This window comes from Prionailurus viverrinus, chromosome A3 (assembly GCF_022837055.1).
Source record: "Prionailurus viverrinus isolate Anna chromosome A3, UM_Priviv_1.0, whole genome shotgun sequence".
In the NCBI taxonomy this organism is placed as follows: domain Eukaryota; kingdom Metazoa; phylum Chordata; class Mammalia; order Carnivora; family Felidae; genus Prionailurus; species Prionailurus viverrinus.
In genome coordinates, this window is record NC_062563.1 from 62,364,191 (window position 1) to 62,386,613 (window position 22,423).

The following is a 22,423-nucleotide window of genomic DNA, read 5'->3' on the forward strand; positions in this document are numbered from 1 at the left end:
TCTTCCACTCTAACCTCTTTTTTTTTTTTCTTCCCCTCCCCCATGGGTTTCTATTAAGTTTCTCAGGATCCACATAAGAGTGAAACCATATGGTATCTGTCTTTCTCTGTATGGCTTATTTCACTTAGCATAACACTCTCCAGTTCCATCCATGTTGCTACAAAGGGCCATATTTCATTCTTTCTCATTGCCACGTAGTAGTACTCCATTGTGTATATAAACCACAATTTCTTTATCCATTCATCAGTTGATGGACATTTAGGCTTTTATATATATATGTGTGTATATATATATATATATATATATATATAAAAGACCATATCATCTGCAAATACGACAGTTTTACTTATTCCTTTCTGATTCAGGTGCTTTTTATTTCTTTATCTTGCCTAATTGATCTAACTAGGCCTTTCAGTATCATGTTGAGTAAGTGTGGTAAGAGTAGGCACCCTGATCCTAGACGATCAGGGCATCCTGATCCTCAGTTTTTTGTCATTGAGTGTGATGTTAGCTGTGGATTTTTCCCATATGGCCTTTTTTTTTTTTTAACTAAGATATCTTTTTGTGTTTATTTATTTTAAGAGAGAGAGCAGGGGAGGGGCAGAGAGAGAGAGAATTCCAAGAAGGCTCCATGCTGTCAGTGCAGAGCCCAACATAGGGCTCAATCTCACAAACTGTGAGAGTGTGACCTGAATCAAAATCAGGAGTCATACACTTAACCGAGAGAGCCACCCATACATACCCTATGTATGGCCTTTATTATGTAGAGTTGTATCCTAGCTGTACCCAGTCTACTGGGGGTTTTTGTCATTAAAATATGTTGTATTTTGTCACATGCTTTTGATTTTTATGTTTTATCTTTTATTTTTATCTTTTTATCTTTTGTTAATATGGTATATCACATTTACTGATTTGCATATGTTGAACCATCCTTTCATCCCAAGGGTAAATCCTGCTTGGTCATGGTGTATATATAATACTTTCAATGTGTTTTAGATTCCATTTGCTAATATTTTTTTAAGAATTTTTGCATCTATATTCATCAGGGGTATTGGTCTGTAGTTTCTTTTTTGTTCTTGTCTGGCTTTGGTATCAGGGTAATGCTGGGTTTGTAAAATGAGTTTTGAAATGTTGTGTCCCTTCAGTTTTTTGGAAGAATTTGAGAAAGATTGGCATTAATTCTTCTTTAAATATTTGATAGAATTCATTAGTGAAACCAGCTTATCCTGAGGTTTTCTATGTTGGGAGATTGTTGATTTCTGATTCAATCTTCTTACTCACTGGTCTATTCAGATTTTCTATTTCTTCCTGTTTCGGTCTTGGAAGGTTGTTTCTCAGCATTTATGCATTTCTTCTAGCTTATCCGATTTATTGGCATATAATTGTTCATACTAGTGTTTTATGATCCTGTGTATTTCTGTAGTATCAATTGTAATGTCTCCTCTTTCATTTCTGACTTTGAGTATTCTCTTATTTTTTCATGGTTTGTGTAGCTAGAGGTTTGCCAATTTTGTTTTATCTTTTTGAAAACAGCTCTTAGTTTCACTGTTTTTTTTTTCATTATTGTTTTTATGCTCTCTATTTCTGCTCTGATTTTTATTTCTTTCCTTCTGCTGACTTTGGGTTTCCTTGAGGTGTAAAGTTAGGCTGTTTATTTGAGTTGTTTTCTTAACATATACATTTACTACTATAAAGTTCCCTCTTAAAACTACTTCTGCAGCATCCCATAAGTTTTGGTATGTTGTGTTTTCATTTTCCTTTGTTTATCTTTTTTTTAGGTTTCCCTTTTGATTTCTTTTTTGACCCCTTGGTTGTTCAGAGATATGTTGTTTAATTTCCACACATTTGTAGATTTTCCAGCTTTCCTTTTGTTGATTTCTAGTTTCATACCATTATGGTCTGAAAATATACTTGTTATTATTTCCATCTTCTTAAATTTGCCATGAGACTTTTTCTGTGTATTCTCATATGGTCTGCATCGGAGAATGTTTTATGTGCACTTGAGAAAAACATGTATTTGCTGCTATCAGATGGAATGTTCTATAAATGTCTGTTAGGCCTATTTGGTCTAATATATGGGTGAAGTCCAACATTTCCTTGTGGTTGTTCTGTCTGGATGATCTATCCATTGAAGAAAGTATGGTATTGAGGTCCTCTGCTTTATTTTTGTGTTGTCTGTTTTCTCCCTTCAAATCTGTCAATATTTGTTAATGTATTTAGATGCTCAGATGTTGGGTACATATGAATATATAGTTGTTATATCCTCTTGAAGCATTGGCCCCTTTATCATTATCTAATGACCTTCTTTGTCACTTGTGACCATTTTTGGCTTTTAAAGTCTGTTTAGTCTGGTAAAAGCATAGCTACCCCTGCACTCTTTTGGTTTCCACTTGGACTAAATGGCTTTTTCCAGCCCTTCACTTTGAGCCAGTTTGTGTTCTTAAAACTGAAGTGAGCCTTCTGTACGCAGTATAGAGTTGGATTTCATTTCTTTCTTTTTTTTTTTATGAAATTTATTGTCAAATTGGTTTCCATACAACACCCAGTGCTCATCCCAAAAGGTGCCCTCCTCAATAGCCATCACCCACCCACCCCTCCCTCCCACTCCCCATAAACCCTCAGTTTGTTCTCAGTTTTTAGGAGTCTCTTATGTTTTGGCTTCCTCCCTCTCTAGCCATTTTTTTTCCTTCCCCTCCCCCATGGTCTTCTGTTAAGTATCTCAGGATCCACATAAGAGTGAAAACATATGGTATCTGTCCTTCTCTGTATGGCTTATTTCACTTAGCATAACACTCTCCAGTTCCATCCATGTTGCTACAAAAGACCAGATTTCATTCTTTCTCATTGCCACGTACTATTCCATTGTGTATATAAACCACAATTTCTTTATCCATTCATCAGTTGATGGACATATAGGCTCTTTCCATAACTTGGCTATTGTTGAGAGTGCTGCTATAAACATTGGGGTACAAGTGCCCCTATGCCTCAGTACTCCTGTATCCCTTGGGTAAATTCCTAGCAGTGCTATTGCTGGGTCATAGGGTAGGTCTATTTTTAATTTTTTGAGGAACCTCCACACTGTTTTCCAGAGTGGCTGCACCAGTTTGCATTCCCACCAACAGTGCAAGAGGGTTCCTGTTTCTCCACATCCTCTCCAGCATCTATGGTCTCCTGTTTTGTTCATTTTAGCCACTCTGACTGGTGTGAGGTGGTATCTGAGTACGGTTTTGATTTGTATTTCCCTGATGAGGAGCGACTTTGAGCATCCTTTCATGTGCCTGTTGGCCATCTGGATGTCTTCTTTAGAGAAGTGTTTATTCATGTTTTCTGCCCATTTCTTCACTGGGTTATTTGTTTTTCGGGTGTGGAGTTTGGTGAGCTCTTTATAGATTTCAGATACTAGCCCTTTGTCTGATATGTCATTTGCAAATATCTTTTCCCATTCCGTTGGTTGCCTCTTAGTTTTGTTGATTGTTTCCTTTGCTGTACAGAAGCTTTTTATCTTCATGAGGTCCCAGTAGTTCATTTTTGCTTTTAATTCCTTTCATTTCTATATCTAGTTCCTGTGTGCCTTTTGATTGGTGAATTCAATTTGTTAACATTCAGAGTTATTCTTGATATGTAAAGACTTACTAATGCCATCTTCTTAATGGCTTTGTGGGTGTTTTGTATTTCCACTGATTCTCTTTTCCTCTGTTTCTGCCTACCTTTAAGACTCGTGATTTTCCATGGTATCAGTCTGTTTCCCCTTTAATTTTTGTGAATCTGTTCTTGCTTCTTGATACCATGAAGCTTACGTAAAACATCTTACAGATAAAGCAGCCCATTTTAAGCTGATAGCAACTTAACTTTGGTTGCATGTAAAAGCTTTACCTTTTTAATTTTCCCCCCTTTTTTTATATGCTTGATGTCATTATTTAACTCTTTTTATATTTCATATTCATTGACAAATTATTGTAGCTATAATTATTTTTCATACTCTTCTTCTTTAACCTTTGTATTACAGTTAGGTGGTTAACAGACCATCCCATTACAGAATTAGAATTTTCTATGTCTAACTGTGTATTTACCTTTACTCAGTGTGTTGTATACTTTCATATGTTTTTGTGTCATTATTAGTGTCTTTTCATTTCAGCTAGAATTCTTTTCAGCATTTCTTGCAAAGCAAGTCTAGAGGTAATGAACTCCCTCAGAATTCTCCAGTGAATTGTTAGTCCAGGAAAGTCTTTATTTCTGCTTTGCATCTGAAGGATAACTTTGCCAGATAAGAGTATTCTTGGCTAGCAGTTTTTTCTTTCAGTACTTCGAATATGTCATCTCACTCCTGGCCTATACAGTTTCTGCTGAGAAATCACTAATATAGCCTCATGGAATTCTTTTGTAGGTTACAATCTTTTTTTCCCTGGGTACTTTTAGGATTCTGTTTTTATCTTTGAGTTTTGACACTTTCATTATACGATGTGTTGGAGAAGGTCTTTTGCATTGAGTTAATAGGGTTATCTATTAGCTTTATGAATATAGATGTCCAAGCTTCTCCCCAAGTTTGGGAAGTTCTCACCTATTATTTCTTTGAATAAACTTTCTGCCCTCTTCTCCCTCTCTTCTCTGAAACTCTAATTATTATATTTGTTCTTTGATGGAAAACCATAGACCTGATAGGCTTTCATCACTCTTTTTGACTCTTTTTCCTTTGTTCTGCTCTAATGGGTTAATTCAAAATTTCTAGATCACTTATTTGATCTTCTGTTTGCTTCACTCTGCCACACATGCTGTCTATTGCTTTTTATTGTTATTATTATTTAATTTCAGCCATTGAAATCTTAAGTTCCAGAATTTCAGTTTGGTTCTTTCCTAAATTATTTCTTTTCTTTGTTAAATATTTCATTTTGTTTGTGTGTTATTTCCTAATTTCATTGAACAGCCCTTCTGAATTTTCTTATAGATCATTGAATTTGTTCAAAAGAACTACTTTGAATCTTTTATCAGCTAGTTTGCAAAATTCTGTCCTTTGGTTGTTGGAGAATTACTATTTGTGATCACATTGTTTTGATTTTTCATGTTCCTTGTAGTTTTGCATTTCCACTTTTGCATTTGAAGTAACAGACACATTTTTAAATCTTTACTAGTTGTCTTCAGATGGGGTAATATAACAGCACCAACTGTTATATTTGTTAGTGCTGTTATTTTTGGGTTTTCTCCACCTTTTAGATTTTCCAGAAAATAGTGCTCAAGTTTGTGGTTTCTCCCTTACCCACAGGTCCTACTGTTTTTCTGATAACAGTCCATTTACTGAACTTGCTCTCACCACTGCACTTGGGAGTGAGCACCAGGAGCCAGCTGCAGTGTGAGGGGAGATGGGGGTTTAGCACTCAGGGCATTAGAGTGCCTATGGTATGGGGATCCTCAAGTAAAGTATTCCCAGAGGCTCATGGGCAGACTTCCTGCTGAAGTCCTGAGCACAGTCAGCAGGAACTGTGTACCTTTAATGCCCTTTGATATTCTTATCTGTCCCTTTCCTGCTCTGCTCCCACCTCCAGTTTTGGAAGTCCTGCCTCAGTACTCTGGGTGCGCTAGAGAGAAACGGGTTTCCCGTGCCATGTCCTGCACAACTCACATAGCCAGGTACTCACTGACTGCTCTCCTTTTCTCTTGTGGGTGAGGTCACCACTGCTGGATAATTTATTCCCATGGAGTGTTGCCTTGGCAGGGTAGTTCCGGAAGAGGGAGTGGCACTGGGAAAATTCCTCTTAAGGTTTCCACTGTGACCAAACTTTTTTGTTTGTTTGTTTTTTGTTTCAATGGCATAATGGAATATGTCCCCGGAAAGACTGGACTTTTGCAATATCTCTCTTGTCCATGGGTATCTTCCTAGGTCGGTACTCTACAGATTTTTTTCCCCACATGGCAAGAGTGGTTGGGACAAATGTACTGGTTCTGTAGCCCATACTAAAGTTTGTCCATCTACTACCAGATATACAGGTGGTTGAGACAACTCCCAGGTCCCCTGGCATATGGTGCTGAATCCCACATTTTCCACAAAGGCACTTCCGTTTGTGGATGGATATCTAATCCATAGCTTAAATGCAGGGACCAAAAGGGGCACCCGGGTGGCTCAGTCAGTTGAGCTTCTGACCTTGGCTCAGGTCATGATCTCACAGCTTGTGGGTTCGAGCCCCGCATCGGCTCTGTGCTGACAGCTCAGAGCCTAGAGCTGTTCTGGATTCTGTGTATCCCCTCTCTCTGCCCCTTCCCCACTCACACTCTGTCTCTCTCTCAAAAATAAATAATAAAACATTAAAAGCGGGGAAGGGACAGAAAGACACAATGTCTTTTGCTGCCATGATGGTGACATCACTCCTCCAATTTTTTTTAATGTTTATTTATTTACTTTGAGAGAGAGAAATAGAAAGTGATGACCAGTGGGAGGGGCAAAGAGAGAGGGAGACAGAATCCCAAGCAGGCTTCACAACTGTGAGCACAGAGCCTTATGCGGAGCTTGAACCCACGAACCATGAGATCATGACCTGAGCCGAAACCAAGAGTTGGACACTTAACTGACTGAGCCACCCAGGCACCCCATCACTCTTCCAATTTTAAATAAGATAGTCAGGGCAAGCCTCATTCAGAAGGTGACATTTGAACAGACTTGAAGGAGGTAAGGGAGAGGACTGTATGGAAGGAAGTGGAATATATGGAAGAACATTCCAGACAGAAGGTACAGGCAGTATAAAGGCTCCTATGTGAAAACACACCTGTATGCAAAGAGGACAGTGTTGTTAGCTAGGCCAGAGTGATCAAGAATGAGAGAAGTGAAGGGGAATAGGTAGGGTAGATTGTGAAGGGCTGTACAAGCTATGATATGAGGACTTTGGCTCTTACCCTGATTGAACTTGGAAGCCTTCACGGATTTGAGCAGAAAAATGAAATGATAGCTTACGTTTTGTAAGTATCACTACTTACCAAAAAGAGATCATAGGGTACCTGGGTGGCTCCGTCGGTTAAGCATCCAACTCTTTATTTCAGCTCAGGTCATGATACCAGGGTTTGTGAGTTTAAGCCCCACATCAGGCTCCATGCTGGCAGTTCAGAGCCTGCTTGGGATTCCCTCCCTCTGCCTCTCCCCCGCTCATGCACTCGCTCTCTCTCTCAATAAGTAAAAAAACAAAAAACAAACAATGAAGAGCAAAGGGAGAATCAGGGACACCAGTTACATTAGCTGCTGCAGTACCCCATGGTAAGAAGATAATTACTCTGACAAGAGTGAAGAACTGAAGAAAGCTGTTGGATTTGGGATATATTTTGAAGATACAGCCAATAAGCTCTCCTGATGTGGGACTAAGAGAAAGAGAAAAGTCAAGATTGACTCTCTGTTTTTTTCCCCAAGCTACAAAAGGACAGAATTGCCATCAACCGAGATGGAGAAGGCTGAGGATAGAGCAGGTTTCGGGTGTACAATCAGTAGTTCAGTTTTGGATGTGTTAGATTTGAGGTGTCCTTAGACATCCAGGTCCAAGTGCCAAGTGACAGTTGGTGTCTGAGTTTGGATAATAAGAGAAAGGACCGAACTTGAAATGGAAGTTTAAGAGTCACTGGTGAAGATACAAAGTCATGGACCTGGATGAGCTCACCAAGGGAGCCAGCCAGGGACTGAGCTGTGGTACAAAGGTGAGAGATACTTAGCTGCAGATAATGTTCGGTTAAAGCTAGCACACCTTGTTTGTTCTTCGTTACTTTTTATACTGTTTTCTAATTTTTTATCATACCAAATTCATCTAATTTAGAAAGTGTGTGGGAAGGAGGACAAAAGGATGATTTGTAGCAAATCTGATTAATTCTTATGGGAAGATTACGTTCCTGAGTCTGACTTTGCTGTTCTGTTTTGTTATATCATTGTCACTAGGAATTAGATTTTCCCTGTTATTAAAAAAAAGAAGAAAGGAAATATTTGTTCTATCTCAACATCTTCTTAAAGTACTGAGATAATAATGTACTCAAGTCTTGATAGGTATTGAGAACTGTCAAAGAGAACTTGTACTCATATCTAGACTCTTCACTGTTCCACCCCACCTTCTTTCCCACCGAATAGAAATGACATCATGGAGCAAATTCTCCATCTTCCATAGGAATTAAGCAGTGAGACTGGCCATATTTATGGTTTCTTTAATAATTAGGATCTCAGATATCATCTAATAAAACTGGCTTATTTTGAAATTAGGAGAAATTGAGACCTACAAAGGTTCAATGACTTGCCAAAATCAGTTTCTTTTTTTGTTTTTTTGTTTTTTGTTTGTTTTTAATGTTAGTTTTGAGAGAGAAAGAGACAGTGCAAGTGGGATAGGGGCAGAGAGAGAGTGAGACACAGAATTCAAAACAGGCTCCCGGCCGTCAGCCCAGAGCCCGACGCAGGACCCAAACCCACAAACTGCGAGATCATGACCAGAGCCAAAGTTGAACGCTTAACCAACTGAGCCACCCAGGTGCCCCTCAAAATCAGTTAATGGCAGAATTAGAAACTCAGATCTCCAATGTGTCACGTACTTACTCAAAACTAGATGTCCAGTTCTGGTAGTAGCAAAAGGTTATGCTAAGAATTAAGCATTTCATGATGATTTTCCTTACCTTTTGTAACTTACATGGGCTTTTGAAAGATATTATTTAAATATTTACATACATTCCCATAAAAATTTTAAAGGAAACCAGTTTTTCTCTGGCTGGATAAATTTCCCTGTAGTGAACCACAGGCCTTGTGAGTATCTTCATTGACATTAGAACTGTTGTCAATAGACAGCAACATGCAGAAGATTGAAACTAGACCACTTTCTCACACCATTCACAAAAATAAACTCAAAATGGATAAAGGACCTGAATGTGAGACAGGAAACCATCAAAACCCTAGAGGAGAAAGCAGGAAAAGACCTCTCTGACCTCAACCATAGCAATTTCTTACTTGACACATCCCCAAAGGCAAGGGAATTAAAAGCAAAAATGAACTACTGGGACCGCATGAAGATAAAAAGCTTCTGCACAGCAAAGGAAACAACCAACAAGACTAAAAGGCAACCAATGGAATGGGAAAAGATATTCGCAAATGACATATCGGACAAAGGGCTAGTATCCAAAATCTATAAAGAGCTCACCAAACTCCACACCCGAAAAACAAATAACCCAGTGAAGAAATGGGAAGAAAACATGAATAGACACTTCTCTAGAGAAGACATCCAGATGGCCAACAGGCACATGAAAAGATGCTCAATGTCACTCCTCATCAGGGAAATACAAATCAAAACCACACTCAGATATCACCTCACGCCAGAGTGGCCAAAATGAACAAATCAGGAGACTATAGATGCTGGAGAGGATGTGGAGAAACAGGAACCCTCTTGCACTGTTGGTGGGAATGCAAACTGGTGCAGCCACTCTGGAAAACAGTGTGGAGGTTCCTCAAAAAATTAAAAATAGACCTACCCTATGACCCAGCAATAGCACTGCTAGGAATTTACCCAAGGGATACAGGAGTACTGATGCATAGGGGCACTTGTACCCCAATGTTTATAGCAGTACTCTCAACAATAGCCAAACTATGGAAAGAGCCTAAATGTCCATCAACTGATGAATGGATAAAGAAATTGTGGTTTATATACACAATGGAATAGTACGTGGCAATGAGAAAGAATGAAATCTGGTCTTTTGTAGCAACATGGATGGAACTGGAGAGTGTTATGCTAAGTGAAATAAGCCATACAGAGAAAGACAGATACCATATGGTTTCACTCTTATGTGGATCCTGAGAAACTTAACAGAAACCCATGGGGAAGGGGAAGGAAAAAAAAAAAGAGGTTAGAGTGGGAGAGAGCCAAAGCATAAGAGACTCTTAAAAACTGAGAACAAACTGAGGGTTGATGGGGGGTGGGAGGGAGGGGTGGGTGGGTGATGGGTATGGAGGAGGGCACCTTTTGGGATGAGCACTGGGTGTTATGGAAACCAATTTGACAATAAACTTCATATATTGAAAAAAAAAACTTGTCAGTAGGAATACCATACTCATTGATTGTAAACAATTTTTTCAACATTTTTAGATCTCTGAAATTTTGGGTTTAATTTACTCTTTTTTTAGTTTCTCAAGGTGGAAACATAGATTATTGACTTGAAGCATTTCCCAAAATAAGTATGCTTTATCTGCAGCCAGCAAATTTTGATATGTCGTGTTTTAATTTCTAGTTGATTCAAAGTATTTTAATTTCCCGGTGACTACCCCTTGGACCAATGGGTTATTTAGAAGTTTGTTAATTTCAAGCTACTTAGAGATTTACCAGGTATCCTTCTCTTACTGACTTTGGCTCAGATGTAACCTCCACCTAGTGTCTACAGCTTCCAGGGGTTATATACTCTGATTTTAGCCCACTGTCAGCTTTTAGCGGTGTATGAAAATTTTAGCTGAATTCATTTTACCCTCATATGGTAGCCTCATCTTCCCATTTTCTGCCATGGGTGAGCCATTACTCACATTCCATCTCTCCTTGGAGGTGCTTGTCTTTCCTTAAATTTTGAGCTACCTGATATGCAAACTCTGTGATAGGGTCAAGAAAAGTTACATTTTTGTAGATTATCCTTTTGGTTGTTGATAATGCACAGGAAATGCTCTTTCCAGCTTTCTGCTTCCTGAGGTGAAGCCAGAAGTCTCAATGCCAGGTATTTTAAGCTACAATTTGGGGAGCGTTTTAGAGTTCAAGCCATAGAGGCAAATGAGAAAGGTTGATGACTTTACACATTAAAATGCATCATAAGGCTTCATCACAGACAGAACTACAGTCACAGTCCCTTGAACTCTATGGAGTAGCCCTATTGTTTTGTTGTAATAAAGTTTTATTTCACTAACTACAATGACATTCTCAACCTGTACAAGAAAACAGGAGTGAGTTTCTGTGCGTATTGTCACTCCTGCCTTCTTTCCTAATTTAAGTTGCTGGCACATATAGCGCCATGTGTGAATGGCTGACAGAGGTCAAGGGGTTAAGGCGTGGGCTTATTTCTTCTTTGGAATAGTACAAGTTGTTGTTTAGTTGTAGAGTAGTACATCTATATAAGAAGCTCAGCCTCAGCTCAACTCCTACTGAATTATGTGATGATGGAACAGTCTGTAATTAGGTACTTCATTCCAGCCTAATGATTGTTGAATGAACAGCATCTAATTGGTAATTGATAAAGCTGTGTGACTGTAGACATCAGTATGAAGACATCGTTTTTATTATTTTTCATTGCAGAATAATTTGGCTAATTTAAAGCTTAAACCTTCAGTGGGAGAAGCTAGTTCATGAAAATGATTGTGAGATGATTGCTTTACAAACTTCAGCTATTTAATTGCGGTCAGCATAATCGGATTTTTTAGTTACTCATTTAACTTTATTTGTTGCTCTTCTTTTTCAGAAAATACTTCCAGGAGGAAATACGTCATTTGATGTAGTTTTTCTTGCAAGAGTAGTGGGAAATGTAGAAAATACTTTATTTATTAACACGTCCAATCATGGGGTATTTACTTATCAGGTAAGAACCAGGACTAAATCTTTATTTTATAAAATATCGTTCTTATCTCCAACCTATCCTATGACTCTCTTTAAAAAACTCAGGGATAATAGGAAATGTGAGAGTTTAGACTGAGAGCATTTTTATTCACTGCTATGTCTGTGACTAGCCCCTATAAATCAGACTGAACAAATGATCTTTTAAAGCTATAGCTAAAGTTTTAATGTAAGATTGTTGGCAAAAGAATTGTAAAAAATATTTTATAATAATTTTTTTAATTTTTATTTTGCACATTTATGAAGCGTACTTGATAATAGTTTCAAAATTAAAACGTGCATGCTCCCTTTTCTTTAGTGAATAGATTGCTTAAAATTTGTTCTTATTTTCTCTGTGTAATGTTTAGGTTATTAGAGATTGTTAATGTCTTATGAGTCAAGATTTTTATAATCAAGGTTATCAAGATTGTTAAGAAGAATTGCTTCTGTGGCACTATACTACATACTTTACAAACATTTCTGCATGCGTTATAGATACTGTTATTCTCACTCGTTTAGATAAGGAAGGTGAAGCTTAGAAAGGTTAAGTAGTTTGTTCAAATTATGCTACTAATAGATTATTAAGCAGGGATTCAAACCCATGCCTTTATAACTACAAAGACCATCCTATTAACCACTGTGTTATACTGCGCATAGAACACAGTGTTTTAACTCCTTACTTAGATAATGTCTTACTTTACAGTTTTTATGATTTTGTTTTTGGACATTTCTTTTCTAGGACCCAGAACATACCACATATCTTGAGAATTCGTGTCAGTAAACCAATTAGTTAGGCACTTGTATTTATATACAGTGAATATGTCTTTAACAGTTGTTTAGTAGGCAACCTGTGTAGATGAATAACTTAGAAGTGCTATATAGATGATGCTCATTTAACATACACCTGTTGAGTAAATGAAGACTGTCATAAGAATATTACTACCATTGCCCTCTAGGGGCAGCCTAACCGACTTAGGTGGATATGGCCAAGCTGTACTACTTGAGGGTTGTAATCGATTTGTTCTCAAGCAGAGCCTCAGTGGCCAGCTGCTTTTCTTCACCTCTCCACATCTAGTCTTTCACAAAGTCTGCCTCCTAAATATATCTTGAGTCTAACTCTCTCCTCCACACTGCCACTGCTCTCTTCTAAGCCACCATTACCTCTCCCTGGGTTACACCGTAGCCTCCAACAGGCCTTCCACTCCTCCACTCTCCTTACCATAGTCTGTTATTCACTGTAGTCGGAATGATCTTCTGTGAACATAAATCACATCTAGTCAACTTCCCCATGGAAATCTTTATGTCGTCCTATTGCTTTCAGAGCAAAATGTAAATTTGCGACCAAGGCCAACAAGGCTCTGAGGTTCTGACTCCCATATGTTCCTTCTATTCCATCCCATTTGACCATGCTTGTCATCTTATTCCTGATCTTCAAGTTAACCCCTTTCCTGCCTTGTTTCCTTTGTATACTTCCCCTCACCCAAATACACTCTCAGTGCTGGTTTGTTCTCATCTTGCATCAGCTCATAATCACTTCTCCAGAGAAGATGACCTTGACCATGCTCCCTAAAAGAATATCCCAGCCTCACCCCAGCCAGTTATTCTATATCACATTACCATTTTTTAAAAACTTTTTTATTGTTTTTTAGTGTGCCCCTCATACTGGAATGTAAGTTGCATGAGGGCAGGCACATTATCTATCTTGTTTACTATTGAATCATTCACACTGTATATATTTGTGCCTAGCAAATCATAGGCACTTAAGAAATATTTGTCATTTGACTGATGGGCTCACTCTGTTTAGTCAACCCAGGACCTTGCTTTCTCATGTGGGAATGACCTGGAGCTGGATTTGAGAAATTGTTTGAGCCCTAGATCCATCTTCTTCTCATGGTTGGAATAAGGAAATCTTTTGATTCCCTGTTGCCTACTTTTGTCTATTCTGTGAGCTCATGAAGGACTGCTATCATTTTAATTTCCAATATATTATAGAAATAATTCCAAATACACATATGTGTAGTAAATCAAATATATAGCCAAATCAAGGATAGAAACCACATGTGTATTCTTTTTAAAGGTAGTCAGGATTTTTCCATCTAAATAAGACACATCAGTTTTCCCTAGATCAATCAGTTATAACTATAAAAATGTTAGTTATGAAAGCAACCCAGATTGCATTTTTTTTCTCCTTTAAAATAGGTATTTGGTGTTGGAGTTTAACCCAGATTGCATTTTTTTCTCCTTTAAAATAGGTGTTTGGTGTTGGAGTTCCAAATCCATATCGACTGAGGCCATTCCTTGGGGCCAGAGTCCCTGTGAACAGCAGTTTCTCACCTATAATAAATATACACAATCCTCACAGTGAGCCTTTACAGGTGAGTTTATGTTGATGATATTGAATGAGTTACATTTTGGTGGAAATTAATGCTTACCATGAAATCTCAGTTTGTTACAGTTTGCAAAACTATTTAAAATAATGGGATTTTATAGATATATCAAAGAGTGGTTATTCTTTTAATGCAACTTGCTGTGATCAGAATTTTCGATTACAATAGTCCAGGTATTGACTTTTTGGAACCACTTTTTAAACAACTGTGGTTTCTCTGGTGTTACAGTTTAGCAGGTCTGCATTTAACTTAAGAGTTTTCAAGTACACAAGGCCATTGCTTTTCTGATGTAACGTAAATTTTTAAAACAGTTCATACTTATTTTTGGTAATAAGTTTTGGGTGATGGCAGCCTGGAAGTTAAAGTCTGAGGAAGGGTAAATATAGAATCACGATTAAAAGCAAACTTATTTTTTGTTTAAAAAGTCCAACTCCTGGGATGCCTGGGTGGCTCAGTCAGCTGAGCATCCTACTCTCAATTTCCACCCAGGCAACAAACCCAAGGTCATGGGATTGAGCCTAGTATTGGGCTCCACGCTGAGCATGGAGTCTGCTTAAGATTCTCTCCCTCTCTGTCTCTCTCTTTCTCTTTCTTTGCACCCCTCCCCTGCTCTCTCTAAAGATAAGATGAGATGAGATGAGATGAGATGAGATGAGATGAGATGAGATGAGATGAGATGAGATGAGATGAGATAATCCAACTCCTAATTTTACTCAATCTGTTAGGTACTGATTGTTTTCAAATTTGACATCTCTCCTCACTAGTTCCTGGTCTCTTTTATAGTCAGAGTGGCAAGTGTCACTCCTTTATGTGTTTCCTAAAATCCCCACCATACATCCCGAGAGACTTCCAACTATGTGACATTTGCTGCCACTGTAGGTTCTAGTTGCATTGTCTGGTTGAAAGGAAATGTGGATGCTTTCTGGAATAGTTTATAATATCCACACCCAGCCTCCCCAAAGTTCTTTAGGACCAGTACTGCAGGCCTTAACAGTAGCTTGAACATAACAGGAGGAGGGAAAATACTACATATTGTAGTAAGCTACAGAGCTTTGACAACCAAACTGATTATTGTCATCCCAGAACCCCCGGTAGAAATGTTCATGAACAATGAAAAAGAAAATGTAGAAGAGAAAAAAATGAGATTTTTAGAGCCTGAATTGTGAAATTATATGCTAAGGTAGCAAAAAAGAGGTTTCTTCCCAACGTTTGGCTAACAATTAGGTGAGCATAACTACTAATAAAAATACTCTACCCAAATTTGAATTATTTTTAGCTAGATATTTTCATTACAAGAGAAGAAAAGTCTCTTGTGTCCTGTTTTTACAAGTGAAAAGTATTTGTATTTCCTCTTCATCACTCGATCATTTATATCCTTTTGCTAAATTTAGATAATAATGTATTTTCTCTGTTTTGGCAAACTTTTATCAGAAATTATATAGAAACCTCATAAATAAATTCCTGCTGCTTTCTTTCCTTGACAGTTTTTGGTCAGCTTATTTTTGTTGTTGTTGATGTTCATCTAGGCTTTTTCTAGTTATAGTATTTTAATTCAAGAATGTATACCACACTGGACTTTTCACCAGCATGCAGGAGAGCAAATGGAAAAACCAAAGCTGTCCTCTTAGAAAAAGTATAGATTATTTTTTTTAATGTTTATTTATTTTTGAGAGGAGAGAGAGAGAGAGCACACAGGCAGGGAAGGGGCAGAGAGAGAGGGAAACAAAGGATCTGAAGTAGGCTCCACACTGTCAGCACAGAGCCCGATGTGGGGCTTGAACTTAGGAATTCGGATATCATGAACCTGAGCTAAAGTTGGTTGCTTAACCAGCTGAGCCACCTCAGTGCCTCACAAGTATAGGTGATTTATCTGAAAGGCACTCTTAACCTGATGGTTCTACAATAGGTTATACTGTGCCATTAGTCTTATCCTTAAATTTAAGAAAATACTGTAAACAGGAAATTGTATGTGATTTGTTTATTTTATATAAAACACAGCCCCATTAGTATGTTCTCACTGAAAAAAAAAAAAAGTTAACAACTCAAACATGTAAAGCAAAACTCCCCTTGAACTTCTACTTTTTTAATCCAGTGCTCTCCACTAGAACTTTCTTCGATGGTGTGTCTGTATCTGCTCTGTCCAGCAGCCACTAGCCACACGTGGCTAATGAGCAGTTGAATTTGTGGCTAGGGGTGGCTAAGAAACTGAACATTTGGGGCGCCTGGGTGGCGCAGTCGGTTAAGCGTCCGACTTCAGCCGGGTCACGATCTCGCGGTCCGTGAGTTCGAGCCCCGCGTCGGGCTCTGGGCTGATGGCTCAGAGCCTGGAGCCTGTTTCCGATTCTGTGTCTCCCTCTCTGTCTGCCCCTCCCCCGTTCATGCTCTGTCTCTCTCTGTCCCAAAAATAAATAAAAACGTTGAAAAAAAAAATTTTTAGAAACTTAACATTTATTTTCTTTTATTTCTGTAATTTTAAATGTAAATAACTCCAGGTATCTGGTAACTGTTGTGTTAGCTCAGCTCCAGTCCCAGCCCCTCCTCATAGATGCTACTTATATGATCTTGGTGCACCAGATCAGACCTCATTCAGGGCACTTGTACACATATATGTGGACACACAAAAATAAACACTCTTTGCAAAAAAAATTTTTTACACGAACTATATTCTTTATATTTTGCCTTCGTTTTTTTTCTACACTTTATTAAATTAGAATAAATAGCACTGGACTTAAAATCAGTGATATGTCACATTCCTAATTTTAATGTGATCTTTCCTTTGAATTTTATAATGTAGTCTTTTTCTGTACCCATTTCTTTATTCCTTTCCCAATAATCAGTAGTCTACCCTTTAATCTTCTGTTTCCACACATTGTTAGGCTTGTTTCCTTAATACCTTGGAAGTTGAAATGAATAATATGTGATGTCTTCTGGTTTTTTCAGAAAAGATTCTACAGTTACTCCATCAGTTAAGATGGTATTACTATTGGGGTACCTGAGTGTCTCTGTCAGTTAAGCGTCCAACTTTGGCTCAGGTCATGATCTCACAGTTCATGAGTTCAAGCCCCGCATCAGGTTCTCCACTGCTAGCACAGAGCCTGCTTTGGATCTTTGTCTCCCTCTCTCTGCCCCTTCCCTGCTCACATGCTTTCACTCTCTCTCAAAAATAAATAAACATTAAAAAAAAAAAAAAAAGATGGTATTACTGTCAATACAACTGGGACCATAGGGGAACACTGTACTAAATCAAAAGGCAGGTAAGAATACTTAGAAAATCTTAGCTTGTTAGTTTTTGCTAAATGCATTACTCTAACAACATAACACGCAAAACCTTTAAGTTCATACTAAAGCATTGCTGTTTTTCCTGCATTGTCCTTTCTTATATATTCGTGAAGGACTTATGTGATAAAACAAGTGAAGGTTTTCCACCCATTCTTTTACTTCACTCCACATTTGAATTTAATTAAATATATTATTTCTTTTTAAGAGATAGGGTTACCTGCCTTGAAAGGAAAGTCTCCAACGGAGGACCTGGGTGGCTCAGTTGGTTAAGCATCCAACTTGCCTCAGGTCATGATCTCACTGTTTGTGAGTTTGAGCCCTCCATTGGGCTCTAGTGCTGACAGCTCAGAGCCTAGAGCCTGCTTCGGATTCTGTGTCTCCATCTCTCTCTGCCCTTTGCCCGCTAATGCTGTGTCTCTCTCTCTCTCTCATAAATAAACATTTTTAAAAATTAAAAAAAAAAAAAAAAAAGAAAAGTCTCTTGCCATATGACCCATTCTATCCCTAGGTATTTACCCAAGAGAAAAGAAAGCAGATGTTCACACAAAGACTTATACAATGCAGTGTTCATAGCACCTTTATCCATAATGACCAAAAACTGGAAACAACCCACATGTCCATCAGTAGGTGAATGGATCAATAATTGTGGCATAGCCATAAAATTGAAAAGAAATGAACTCTTCAGTTCCATCCACGTTGCTACAAATGGCCAGATTTCATTCTTTCTCATTGCCAAGTAATATTCCATTGTATATATAAACCACATCTTCTTTATCCATTCGTCAGTTGATGGACATTTAGGAACTGGAGAGTGTTATGCTAAGTGAAATAAGTCAGTCAGAGAAATACAAATACCATATGTTTTCACTCATATGTGGATCCTGAGAAACTTAACAGAAGACTAGTGGGGAGGGGAAGGGGGAAAAAAAAAAGTTACAGAGAGGGAAGGAAGCAAACCATAAGAGACTCTTAAATACTGAGAACAAACTGAGGGTTGATGGAGGGTGGGGGAGAGGGGAAAGTGGGTTGATGGGCATTGGAGGGCACCGGTTGGGATGAGCACTGGGTGTTGTACGGAAACCAATTTGACAATAAATTACATATATAAAAATAAAAGAAATGAACTATTAATACATACAACAACATGATGAATCTCAAAATAATTACACCAAGTTAAAGCAGCTTGACACAAGAGTATATACTGTATGATTCTGTTTATATAAAGCTCTAGAAAATACAAATTAATCTAGAGTGGCTGAGCTCAGCTCATTGGTTGCCTAAGGATATAGGGGGACAGAGAGAGACAAGTAGATTGCAAGGGGCATGAAGAAAATTTGGAGATAATGGGTATATTTAATGTCTTAACTGCAGTGGTAGCTTCACGCCTGTATATGTATGTCAGAATTTATCAAGTTGTACAGTTGAAATATGTGTTGTTTATTGTATATCAGTTATACCTCAGCAAAATAGTTTTTAAAAATCATGAGTATAGATACAAGCCACAGAGGTATTATTAATGGTTCCTATGGTTTTGCCACCAAGAGAAACCAGATATTGTCATAGTGCTTTAAAAATGTTACGTATATCTCAGAATAACATATTCTTCACTATTTCACAATTATAGTGGTTATTAGATCTGCTAAAGCTTGTTATAAATGTGTGAATAAAGAAGCATTTGTGTAACTACAAGAAATATAAAATTTATATTTCTAAAATTTGATAATTTCCATAAACTATTTTTCCTTTGAAAATAAAAAGTGTTCTATGGATAGATTTTCTTTAATACAGTGTCTGAAATAACTATACTGTTTCTAACTTTAATGCTTTAAATTTACCTTGTTTTAATTAAAAATAATCACCATTGGGGAGCCTGGATGGCTCAGTTGGTTAAGCATCCAACTTCAGCTTGGGTCATGATCTCATAGTTAATGAGTTTGAGCCCTGCATAGGGCTCTGTGCTGACAGCTCTGAGCCTGGAGCCTGCTTCGGATTCTGTGTCTCCCTCTGTCTCTCTTCCACTCCCCCACTTGCACTCTGTCTCTCTGTATTTCAAAAATAAATAAATGTAAAAAAAAAAAAAAAATCACCAGTGCTCACACATCTGAAGCACTGACTCCAGTGATAAGACATGAGACTTATCCTACTTTTATATCTATAAACATTTTTAAATTTTTCTAAGACATAGGATGTCAGACTTATTTCTATATAACGGCAAATCACTTGTGTTGAGAATATGATTTTGAGCTTAACCATCATGTGCCCTTTCATCACAGGTTGTAGAAATGTACTCTAGTGGAGGAGATCTTCACCTAGAACTCCCAACAGGTCAACAAGGAGGCACCAGAAAACTGTGGGTGAGTGCTGGCATATTTCTCTCTCAGTTACTTTCTCAAATACACCAGAAAATAGTTTAACTTCCTATCACATGAATAAATGTGGGTGACTCCCCCTTAATTATATCTTAATATTAAATTTACATCAGATATTCTTGAAAATTGGATGATACAGGGAGAGAAAAGTATAAGTAATTTTTGGAAAGAGCAGTGAACAAAATTGGTGGGAACTTTAACCCACTGTGTAGAAAGGAAGAGATTTCAACTATCCACAGAGTTATATTGGTAAAGTTGTCTCTGACTCTAACAATTTATAATGTGCTTTTTATACTAAGATTTAAAAAAAAAAAAAAAAACCTCTGGGAAGGATATCCATTACATGTTTGAGGTAGAGAATTGAACTTTCAGACTTATTGTTGATAGAGATGACGTTTTCGGAGGGAATGTAGTCCAGCCCTTGTGATGACATAGAAAATTTTAAATTCTTAGGTGATCTACATCCACCTTTAATATTATTGAATATTTAACACTAGTTTGTGTCAATGCTTAGAGAACCCCTGTTTCTTAGAGAATGCCAGCAAATATTAATCAATGTATGTGTAGCAACTACCTTATTTGTGAAGTTTCCTGCCTTAGGAGAGTTTTTCTTTAAATGTTGTTACCAAGCTTTAATCAAAGAGGGGAAAGGCACAGTAAACACAGTTCTTATACTGAGGGCACTCTAATCATTGCTTATCCATAATTGAAGACAACGGACTTTACCACTATGAATGAGTTCTGAAGATCAGATTTATTTATTAATTGCTCTGTTAAACACACGTAGCCTCTTGTTCTGTCTTCTGACCAGTCTCGACCAAGGAAGGGAGGCAGAAGGGACATTTCTAGGATGTTCACTTGAGCAATTAGAAACAAATTTGTCAGGATTTGGTTAACTCCCCAGATATAGAAACACACTGGCAAATAGGAATATGTAATGGATGGTTCATTTATATCCTTTCACAAAAATGTTTTATCTTGAAATTACGTTACTGTTTGAAAAACCTTTGAGAGAAGTAGTATATAAAACAATGCTTCAGAGAATTAACTATAAGCTATTAAGTTTGTATTATAATTCTACATAGAAGAGCTAAGAATTTACGGTGAAATATAATTGGTATCCAATAAACATAAGAGAATTCATATTTCTAATTAGTTAAGAACTGTAATGAATGGTAGCAGAGATGGCATAATGTTTTAATAATCCCAGTGGCTACAAGAAAAGATAAAGTTATTCGTCTTCCTACAAACGTAGAGTAAAAATAAAAGTCAATTGGCCTTGACCTCACCCTCAGCCCATTTCAGTGTACATAAGAAAAGCCCAGAGACCAAGTCAGCTCCCTAGAGATGGGGAAGTGGATGGTGCATCTCTTGTGGCCCCAGGAGGGTTCCAATCACTTCTTTCCTACTTTGAGGCTAAAAAGTTAAGAGAATAGAGGTAAGTGAGATGAATAATAAATTCTAAAACACAGGGATTTCCTTAAATATGCCAGAAGGTATGTGCAGAGAAATTCTGATGGTCCCAAGCAAGCCAGATTGTTGTAAAACCAGGAAAAGAAATCCATCTCAAAAAAAAAATTTTTTTTGCCCCAATAAATCTTCCCTCTAGTGTATTTGTCAGTGTTCTCTCATTACAGGCCTCAAAATTTTTCCATCTTCCTTGCTAAGACACTTATTGAAAGCAGTTGGTCAACTGTGGATTTGCCTGAGAAGCTTTGTTGTGTTAGGTTTTAAATGAAAGGACAGAGAGAGTCCAAGCTCTCTTGATTATTATTTAAAGAGATTCCTGTAGATTTCTAGAAAAGGATTTCCCTCCAATGCTGACATCTCTATTTGGTGGAGAATCTTAGTACTGAATTATATGTCCAAGCATCACACTAAAAGATAACTGGTTTTATAGATTAATTCTATCTTTTAATGATAATTTTGCAACTGAAAATTTTATTTCTTATCACTTGGCTCAATTTTACATATCATGCTTCCTCAGTTCTAAGATGGGCTTCTTTCACATTGTAATATTCTTCACGTTGGAGTATGTGTTACAATCCATGGAATATATCCATTTAAATGGCAGTGTGTTGTTTTTTTCTTTTCTTAGTAGGTATATAAAATAATAATGCATCCTCAGTCAATGTTGTTTTCTTCAAAAAACTATGGTGGCTTTTGCACCATCACAAAAGCCGTGCTACATTATGGTCTGTTAACTTGTCAGGAAATTCCTCCTTATGAAACCAAGGGAGTGATGAGAGCCAGTTTTTCATCCAGGGAAGCAGATAATCACACCGCCTTCATCAGAATAAAGACAAATGCTTCAGACAGCACAGAATTTATCATCCTTCCTGTGGAGGTAGAAGTTACAACAGGTTAGTAGAAAACCAGAGGAACAGTAAATGCATTTGTTTTGTATTCAATACATCTTAACTTTGGGCAAAGAAAAATCTAATGGTTTACTTTGCTGTCTTCCAAGCTCCTGGAATTTATTCCTCAACTGAAATGCTAGATTTTGGTACACTACGAACACAAGGTAAAAAAAAAAAAAGGGGGGGGGGGGGTGGGGAGAAGACAGTATTTTTAAAAGTCTTTAAAAAACAAAAATGCCTCTGTTCAGTGCTGAATGGCTCTACTTTTAACCCCTTTGTAGCTCAGCTTTGAAATTACTTGTCAGTGGGTTGCATGATCTTATAGAAACCTTCTTTGGGGAACTTCAAGCCCTCACAGGTTAATACCCCATTCCTCTGAGGGCTACCATTGCTTACCAGGTGGGAAAGCAAGGTCATAAGATAACTTAAGGGAATATTCAGGCACAAAGTAGTTTCTGAGTTTTTAAATCCAA

At 37.6% G+C, this 22,423-nt stretch overlaps 1 protein-coding gene across 2 annotated transcripts in view; it reads left to right on the forward strand.

The window, feature by feature from the left end:
* TMEM131 (transmembrane protein 131) overlaps positions 1 to 22,423 on the forward strand; it is a 238,990-nt gene that overhangs the window by 142,083 nt on the left and 74,484 nt on the right. The window contains exons 6-10 of one of the 2 annotated variants that reach the window (XM_047851472.1): positions 11,425 to 11,541; positions 13,808 to 13,930; positions 19,495 to 19,575; positions 21,803 to 21,953; positions 22,058 to 22,114. In XM_047851472.1, coding sequence (XP_047707428.1) covers positions 11,425 to 11,541; positions 13,808 to 13,930; positions 19,495 to 19,575; positions 21,803 to 21,953; positions 22,058 to 22,114 — 529 coding nt within the window. Of the gene's footprint in view, positions 1 to 11,424; positions 11,542 to 13,807; positions 13,931 to 19,494; positions 19,576 to 20,893; positions 21,029 to 21,802; positions 21,954 to 22,057; positions 22,115 to 22,423 lie in introns of those variants that run through there. The other variant, XM_047851473.1, reaches the window with a different exon arrangement.